Here is a 9497-nt window from a genome sequence, read left to right on the forward strand (position 1 = left end):
TTCCACATGAAATCCTATTTGCAGCTAGATGCTGTAGCTAGCAGCCAGGAAACAAGATGGTAATAATAGGCAACATTTGCAAAACTGCCTAAGTGACTTAGAAGCCCAAGTCTCATTTTCAAAAATGATTCAGGCACTTCAGAGCACACAAGTCTGAGTGAACACCAATAGAGATAAGAGCCACGTGCCTCAGCCTCTTCTGAAAAGTTCTTGTGAAAATCTATCCCAAGTCACAGGCTCCTTTACACTGGGAATATAACCACAATATCTGTTCTGGGGCTCCAAAGTTTTACTGCAAACAGTCCTCAGGAGCCGATTCAGATTATCATTGTTTAGGCAATATCTGAACCACCATTATAGTATAAATTCCCTGCTGCTGACAGTGAGGGAGAATCTGAAGTCAACCTGAAAAAATGGACTCTTCTTGTCTTTAAATATAAGAGGGAGAATTCCTTCCTCTCCCCCAGTAATGGGTCAGGACCAGAGCAACCACAATCTGTAGCATTAAATCTGGAGTGTGTTCCATGTGAATGAATTGCAAATAAAGCCCTTCATCAGAACCTCACATGCCTGGTGTGAGGCCTGACCTAACTAAGCCATTGGAGAGAATGGCTATTTTTTTCAGGGCCCATTGGAGAGAACGGCTATTTTTTTCAGGGCTGCAGAGTGGACTTTACAGAAGTGCTTGGTGTCAGCTTGCCTGCACTGAAGTCGAAGGGAGTTCTGTCAGTGACATCAAAGGTAAGCTATCACTGGGTTAATGCTTCTGAAAAGCCCAGCCAAAGATGCAGGCAAAAAACCCCCTGCTTTCCTAAAATGAGGGAGAAAGAGAACATCCCTCACTCTTCAGCATTTCAAACCAAATCCACACTAGGGCTGCAAGGTGCTCTCTCTGCCGAATCACTTACCAGGTTGACAAAGTCCTGATAACAGATCTTCCCATCAGAATTGTTGTCTGCCAAAGCCAAGAGAACCTCCAGCTTGTGCGGGTCCAGCTCGGAGCCGTGCCGTTGAAGGAGGCCTCGAAATCTCTCGGTGCTGATGTATCCAGTGCTCTCAGGGTCGAACTGAAAAGAAGGGGAAAAAGCAAAAATTACTTGCTGGATAATTGCACACCACGTGCAATTTGTGGCTCCTTGTGGTCCAGGATCTGTTGCAGCCCAATGGAGAGGGCCATTCTCACCCTGCACAGCAGTGCTTCTGTGAAGTGTCACTGGCCAGTCGTCCACACAGCTTCATTTCAGATCATTACTCTTGCCAGTAGATCTGCAGATTGTTCCAGAGCTGGAGAGAATCTATGCACCATCACCCAACTAGTGCCAGACCGCCCTGGACCAGGGGCATGAAAACACTGTCTGAGACCTTGTCTCTGATCTGTCTGGGTGGAGAGTGATACCCCAGCTAGGTCCCTAAAAATGGGCTCTGTACTTGCCTGAGAGCAGGCTCCAGGTCTTTGGTAGCCAACAGCTTCGCATGATCACCACAGGTCTGCAGCCAGAAGAAACGCTCCTCATTTCTAACTAGGTCAGTTCTCCCTTTACAGCTCTGCTTTCTCCCAATCCAAGAATTTAGCTCCTTGAAAATGTAATGTGTTACCCTGGACTACATGCTGGCCTTTGGCAGTGATGTCCATGCCAACCTGTCAGTAATCAAGGTTATTTGCTGCCAGGTTGCTACTGTCTGGTTTTGCAAAGTCAATTCCAAATCCAGATTGTGGGACACAACTGAGCCTCTTGAATTAACATGGCATTTGGGAATAACCACCCAGTCTCATGCTGACCAGGTTCAGTGAGCTGAGGTACAGAAGTCCTTGTTCTCATCAGCCCCTTTAAGTCAACCTCTCCCCCTCACTCCCTACAGCCCTGCCTTGTCCTACAAATTTAGAACTGTTCACAATGGAGTCTGCCTTTCAAAGCAAATACAAGGCAACCGAGACTAAAGAATGCATTGCTTTGCTTTGGCCCTTGAATTATTTTAACTGAGTGTTAGTTTCTGTGGTTTTTCTTTCCTCTTATTTGTAAAGTTAAGACTAGCTGCAGACAGTTGCTACAGCCAGGCATGCAGCCAGAGAACTGGAGGTTTACAGACTCCTTATCCTATCAAATACTGGGCAAGGAAACAACATAACTTATATCACACATAGAACATTTTCACCATAAAAGATCTCAGAGTGCTTGAAAAATGCTACCAAACCTCACTGGTCACTGAAATGCAGGTGCTTTGTCAGAAGTGGAACAGAAGAGCCATTTAAAGTTGTGCACAACAACATGAGACCAATCCAATCGGAGAACCAAAAATCAGTCGAGGTCTGAAAAAGTTGCCTTAAACTGTGAGAATGAAGTTCAGTTTATCCAAGAAATCTTTTGTCTAAGAAAGGTTTAAGACACATTTTGGTAACTATTAGCATCTGAATGCAGAGTTCTTAGTCTAACAGACAACGGCCCAAGCCAAACAAATTCTGATCGAGAAAAAAGAGCACATAGCACTGAGGGGATTTAACCAATGTAGTGGACTCTCCATCACTTGGTTTTAAATCACAAGTAGATGTCTTCCTAAAAGTTACCATCTAATGCAGCCAAGAACTAAGGTCTTGAGGCAGGGATTAATATGCTGGGTTCTCAGGCTGGAGCTACAGAGGTCAGATAAGGGGATCAAAATGCTTCCTTACTGGCCTTGAAAAAAAATCTGTGAAAAAAATTCTGTACCGAAGTGAAACTAAACCAAGTAAGCATCATCTCAGCTCATTCACAGGTGCACTTCTGCATTCATATTGTCCCTCTTAAAGCCAATCATTTTTCCTCTCCTGGGAATAGGTCAAGAAACTGCACAGCTGAAGAATTTCAGTGTCATTAAACCAAAAATAAAGAGAACATCAATATATTATTACAATAAATCTCCCCAGTTATTACTATGATGCACACATCCTGCTTACCTGGGGCTTTCCAGGAGCAGGGATAGAACCAGGTCCGACTGCTTCCACCAGCACTGGAGCTTCCCCCCCTCTCTTCCTTCAGTGGAGCTAACAGAGCATCTCCCCTTCCACTCTTAGTAGCACAACGTGGCTGATGCAGCTGAATGGATCTAGCTAGTGAATGGCAGCAATATGGTCATATGGACACAAGAGGTAGTTTGTTTTGCTACTCATAGTCCTGGACAGAAACATATCCTGATATCCTTAACTGCAAAGCCACTGAATTTTGCCCCTTCAGCTGGCCAGTCCCAGAGCCCTCAACCTTCCCCATTCAAACCGTTCATAGAAGAGCCATTGTCTGATTTTGCAACTCATAACAAACTTTGGGAGAGAACAAGAGAACCAGGAGGCACATTGTGGTTAGGGGGTGATTTTCTGAGGAGCAGGGGAACTAGGATGTCAGAGCTCCTCAGCTCAGGCTTCTCTTCTGTTCCCAGTCAGAGGGACTGATGTGCTGCTGCTCTTGAAGCCAGAACAGCCTTTGAGAGTAATGGAAATCCCAGACATACTGAACCAGATTGAAAGGTTCACACCAAAGTTGCTTTCCTGTTGATTATTGTGGGACCTTTATCTATTCCCTCTGCTCCACTAGCACCAGCCTGGTTTCCATGGGCCACTCGTGCCGGGGCCAGCCTCTTGCCATATGGAACAACCTTTATACAGCTTTCCATCTTACTAGCTCTGAATCTCATTTCAAACCTCAGCTGAAATCAGACCCTTTTCTTCTTTCCCTCTGAATCTTAATTTTTTTCTCACTTGGTACTTTTTTTATTTTGTATTTGGATAGTTAAGTGCATAGGGAATGCAATCTATATGAAAGACACTATCCAAAGCATAGTTTCACATCTGTATTTATTCACACCTTTTGCAAAGCAAGAATAATTTCATCTCTGCTTAAAGCCTCCTTCCTGCACAATGCAGAAAAACGCAAAAGCATCTTATTTATGGTTCCTTCTAAAACAGATAAGTGCTTCTATTGCTGAAGGGACTTTTACATCTAGACATCTTATAAAGAGGTTCTTGAGAAAGTGAGCCAGGGAGATAAACAATACATTAAAGCCAAAATAACAAGGCAGCCACGTGCCACTTTGATTTGTTTTCCGAAACACACAGTAGAAAGTGAGTCCCACATTAAATCTGGAATGAATTCCCCACTTTTACCAGAAATGCTGGTAAAGGAGAAAGCCTTGGTTCCCAGTAGCAGATGTAGCAGGTGAACTGAGCTATGCTGGGGCTCATGGCAGCAACCTGCTAACTTTAACTCAGCAGTTCCCAAACCTTTCCCTTACTGACCGCACTTCCAGGCTTCCAGACCTTCTTCCAATTGCTGCCCTGCTCCTGCAGCTGAATTTCTCTTCGACTCGCAATTCCATTCATAAATGTTATGTCCCCCTACGGAGTCGTGACCCCCAGTTCTGAAACCACTGCTTTCAATGAAAATCTGCAGACCACACTTGACATTTGCTGAAGACTGGAGTTCACTGACCCATGGTGGTATCATCAAGCACCAAGGAGAGAGAAATTCAGTGTTCCTTGTAAACACACTGCACTGCTTGGCAATAGATCAGCATTCACAACACGCCAAGCATCAGTACCTGGTCCACACCAGGAAAACTAATGATCCTTTTAGAGAAACAAATCCTGCAAACTTTCCAAGGAATCCCGGTGTCATTGCCACCAGCCACTGCACCAGTGAAGGAAGATGATGCCACAGACCTTTCCCAGCTGTAACTGCAATGATTCTTTAACCCAGTTTGGGAGCGCTACAAGGGCTTTGTAGCTTTGAGTCCGTAGCTATATTTTCTATTTATTTCTTTGGTGCTGCTGGACTGAAAACCTTCCTGATCAGCAGTTGGCAACCAACAGCCTGCAGAGCCATTAGATCCAGCCTGTGAAGCCAGGACTTCTGCTGCATTTCAGCATCAGGGTGTTTTGCCTCAATGGCAGCCAGGCACCAGGGAGAAGCAGTGGTGGCCAGGCAGCTGGATAGGAAGGGCCAGCCCTGCTTGGACCAAGCTGGGTAATTTTGGCCCGCTGCTCACAAAATGTTGCTGACCTCTGTACTAGACTGACACCCTCTGCAGATCCACAAGCAAAGGGTTAGCTTGTGACCCCACAAAGCTTCCACCCTACATCAGCCCTTCTAAAATGTCATGTTCCTGACCTAGTATGAACATTACCAGCAATGTAGGGTTTTTCTGCCAGGTACCATGATGTCTTTGAAGCTGACTCCCTTCCCCTTTGTCTCTTGGGAACTGGACTGAGACCAAAAAGCATCACCTGGGCAAAACATATAAACTTATTCTAGGTAATCCCCGTTCCCCGCTCTGGGGGCAGCCATTTAAATGGGTTGCCCTCCAGAAGTAAACATCAGGGTTATTCCCGACAGAAGCACAAAGAGCTTGTATCCTCATCAAGCAGCAGCAGCATCTGAAATGTGACAAGCAGCAGATTACAACAGAGCCCAAACTGGCATCAAACTGAACACATTGCTTTTTAGCCTTGACAGCTAACAAATACTGCGCGGGAGTCCAGTTGCTTGTAACTCAGAATCAGCTGAGTCTCCGCCAGCTCAGTTGCTGGGAGATTTGCCTTTGATTTTCCAAACTTGATGTTGTGCTCTCCCTTTGGCCTCTCTTTGTAGATAATGATATCAAGCTTGTTGGCTGGATTCAGAGACGGAAGGAGAGCAGGACAGACAGAGGAATATCAGCCCAAGAGGCATCTTGCCATGGCAACATTTCATACATGAAAGCGAGCTTGGTAAAAGCAACAAGGTTTTGCCAATCCTCTCTCTTTTTCCCCCCCAACTGTGAACAAAAGCCAGTCTGATGCCTGAACCACTTGCCTAAGCTGGATTGGACACAGCTTGGCCAGCAGCCCAGGGGGCACAAGGAGCAGCCTGCCACCCACATAATCTGGCACAGTGCTCTCCACTGAGTAGAGCAGCTGCAGAACTGACCTCAGCACAAGGCATGCTGTTTGGCAGAGGCAACATGGGTATGCACAGACCCGGCTCTCACTCAACTAGCCCCAGCCCTAATTAGCCAGCTTGTGTATCTCCAGGGTTGGGCTGCTACCCTTCTCACTCTACTGCTCTTGAATGGGGTAGCCCATTGCTTCTTTTGCAATAACAGTCTCTCTGGATTGAGCCTCAAATCCTCCACAGTTACTCCCAGCTTCACTTACCTGCTGGAATCTCCCTTTTTATTGCTGTTGTTTCCTGTGGATGGAGTTGTCTAAAATAAGGTGTGTGTGCTGGAAGAGAGGGGACAGGGCGGCTGCCTTGCAACAGAGCTGGCATATTGTTGTGGAAGAGCTTTTTTGGGGAGATGGACAATTACTGGAAACAAAGCCAACAAGTGACCTGCTGGAAGTCAAGGCTGTATGTTTTCCCCCGGGTACCATGTCTGTCACATCCTTACAGTGCACCCTGCGGTGTGTCTTACCTTCCCAAAGACTCTCCAACCCCAGAGGGACAGTTTGTCAGAAATTACTATTACAATGTGGCCTAAAATTAATCCCTAAATCCAAATACCCTAAACCATGGGGAAAAGCAGAACCTCATGCTACATAGTCAGCCCTACTATATTGCATTAAGTTGCAACAGTAGATCCTAATACACCAGATCCAAGCTTGGATTCCTCATCTCATGACTCTTAGCCTTGACTGTGACCCAAAGGCTGGCCTAACTCTGTGCTCCCCAACCATTGACATAATATTCAATATAACCTTGTTAGAAGGAACTTCTGCTGCCCTGGCAAAAGCAAATAAACTCAGTCATCAAGTCACTCCTGGCTCTGATGCCTGTGATCCCATACATCCTAGTGTATTTACACTTGTTAACTGATAGCATTTGACCCCAATGGGGTCCTTTGACTTGAACTGTTTGATTCTATTGTTAAATTCAAATGATGGGATATCTCTGGCTGAGGACGATACCATTTACTTTACATAGGTTTCGTAGTCTCCACAACTCTGAGGTTGCTGGGTTCCCTCCCTGGCCATGCCCCCCACTTCATTCTTTGACTCTGAGAAAGCAAGCTGCATGCAGAAGAGTTAGCAACACCTCTTGGAAATATGTACATGCCTTAAAAATACATGAAAATACTTCCTCATAAACAAAAAGAGCTATTAAGAGAAATCATGGATACCTGCTACATTTTGAAGCATTACAAAACTATTTGCAACAATGACTGACAGTTATATAGCATAACTTCATCACTTCAAAACACCATGCAAACTCATTCTAGCAACTACTGTGATATCCTACGCGGAGACAAAACAGATCTGATTCTGTTATTCAAACCAATACCATCTGCATCTGTGTTTACCAGCTAGCTAACTTTCCAGACAGACAGATAGACAGACAGACAGGCCTCTGAAGTCCCTGGTGGTAATTAAAAGGAATCTCCAGTCAGAAAATTCCCATCAATACTTCCCACATCACTCTCTTGCTGTGTTTTCCCCAGGAACGCTCCACTCCAATCAAAGGAACATCAGCAGGTAGCTGTTATTTTTGGCCACATCCGAAACATGTTGTAACTGGAAGGAACTCTATTCTTAGAGCAGAACAGCAAGCCAGTCCTTGCATTATTATGATCTGCATTCAATCATTCACCACTCTTGATTAGCAATGAGTTTGAATCAAAACTTTGTATCTGAACTACCAGAAATAAAATGAAAATTCAAGTTGCAAACAACTCTGGTCCGAATTTCAACAAATGGCCTCCATCTTTCTAATAGGACCAAACCACAATTGGGATGATCTGCATCTATTCTGTTTTGTTTTGAGCCCCAACTCAATTGCAGCCCTTTTGTTTGTCTCTCTCTGTTTTCTGGGCTTGCTCACGTGTTACAAAATCCAGATGACTTGAACATAACTGTCACACTCAAAACACCAGAAGACCTAAAAACACTTTACCCCTTATTGTGAAAGAGCAGCTGAATAAAAAAGTAATAGTTTTTTTAATAATATATCTCTCTTGACCTGATAAAAATGAGACATAGCTGAACAGTTGAAGCTCCCCCTTCCCAATTAATGGGTTGCAAAAGAAGACACTGACCTTGACCAGGTGTCTCAAGTACTTGTCCATAGGTAACGTATCAACAGCACTCAGCCTCTAGGGCAGGGCTGGCATCTCCAGTGCCATTGTGATGGCAAGTCCCAACTGACAGCAGCCAGCCAGCCTACCCTCAGCTCCAGTTCCTAACCTCCACTGGGAGCATTTCTCAGGCAAATTCACACATCACCCAAGTCAACACAGGGGCTTCCTATTTTAAGCAGAGCTGCGTTATTTCTGCCTGTGCCTTTATTCTTCAGGAAACAAATGCAATTCAGCAGCTGTGGGGTGGAGGGGTGGGGAAGGCTGGAAGCCCTCTCGCACAATAGGGCACTAAGGGCAATTTCATGCAAGGTTTCCTCTGCATTTCAATGACAATTATCCCTAATTCCCTTGATCCCCCACCAGGCTCTTAAGCAAAAATGTAAATATGTTAATGACCATAACAACCACCAGACCTGAGCCCCTTATTTTTTTCTTCCCCATCCTCAACAATTACTGCAGATACTTTCCTCACTTCTTGTATTAACCCCTCCATTAAAGGTTAGATACTCCTGCCAAACCACTAGGAACAGAAGGGAGCTTTAAAGAAGAAAGAGAAAGTATTCAAAACTGAATTTTGGACCTCAAACTGTCCTGCCCCTTTAATTAAAGACACATCAGCCATGGCTGAGTACACAAGTAGGGTGGGGGTCACAGACACTGCTGCTAAACAGTGGGCCGGTATCTTGGGAAATCATACACGTTTCCCACAGCACAGGCTGCTACTCGCCTCCCCAGCCAAGAGCTCATTTGAATGAGGATGAAGTGTGACTCAGTGGCCAATCACAAATGCATGTGGGGGAAAGAGCAGTGGAGGAGACACAGGCAGCATGGGCATGAGGTGGGAGCCTGTAGCAGGACACCAGGGTGCCTGCTACTAGATAATGGTGTGTAGCAGGGCACTAAGGAGCCTGCTACTGATAGTGGTGATATAGGTCTAGCTGCCACTCAATAGGGCAGCACAGCTGTGAGTTGCCAAAGCAACTAATTGGGTCAGCTGACTGCCAGGGGGCAGGGCCTAGCCTTTATAAACAGAGGAGGCTAAGCCAGAGCTAGTTCCCTTCTGGCAGCCTAAGGAGTAAGAGTTCTGCTAGAGCGAGCAGGGTGGTGTTGTGCAGCAGTGTGAGGATACAGGGTGGAGAGGACCCTGACAGGGATGAGAGAAGGATAGCCAGGTTGGCCTAAGATTTGTGTTATGGCCTAGGGGCCCTGTGTTTCTGTTTGGTTTGGTTGTGGTGATTATTACACTGGAGGACCAGGCAAGGCTGTAGGGGTGGAGGAGGCCTCAAGGGAGCTCCCCGGTAGAGGGGAAGTTCTTAGCACCATAGTGGGTGCTGCGTTGTGGGGGTGTCCCGACCCCAGCCCAGTGCGGGCAGCTTCGGGAAGAGCTCGGTGTAGGCTGAAGCCCAGTGGGGTGTAGG

The 9497-nt window shown here is 45.8% G+C and overlaps 1 protein-coding gene across 1 annotated transcript in view; it reads right to left on the bottom strand.

The window, feature by feature from the left end:
* The window catches only part of RHBDL3 (rhomboid like 3), a 107636-nt gene that overhangs the window by 52543 nt on the left and 45596 nt on the right, over positions 1 to 9497 (bottom strand). Inside the window, exon 3 of the mRNA XM_019542413.1 lies at positions 909 to 1067. Coding sequence (XP_019397958.1) covers positions 909 to 1067 — 159 coding nt within the window. The remainder of the gene's footprint in view (positions 1 to 908; positions 1068 to 9497) is intronic.

This window comes from Crocodylus porosus, unplaced genomic scaffold (genome assembly GCF_001723895.1).
Source record: "Crocodylus porosus isolate Cpor-Errol unplaced genomic scaffold, CroPor_comp1, whole genome shotgun sequence".
In the NCBI taxonomy this organism is placed as follows: Eukaryota; Metazoa; Chordata; order Crocodylia; family Crocodylidae; genus Crocodylus; species Crocodylus porosus.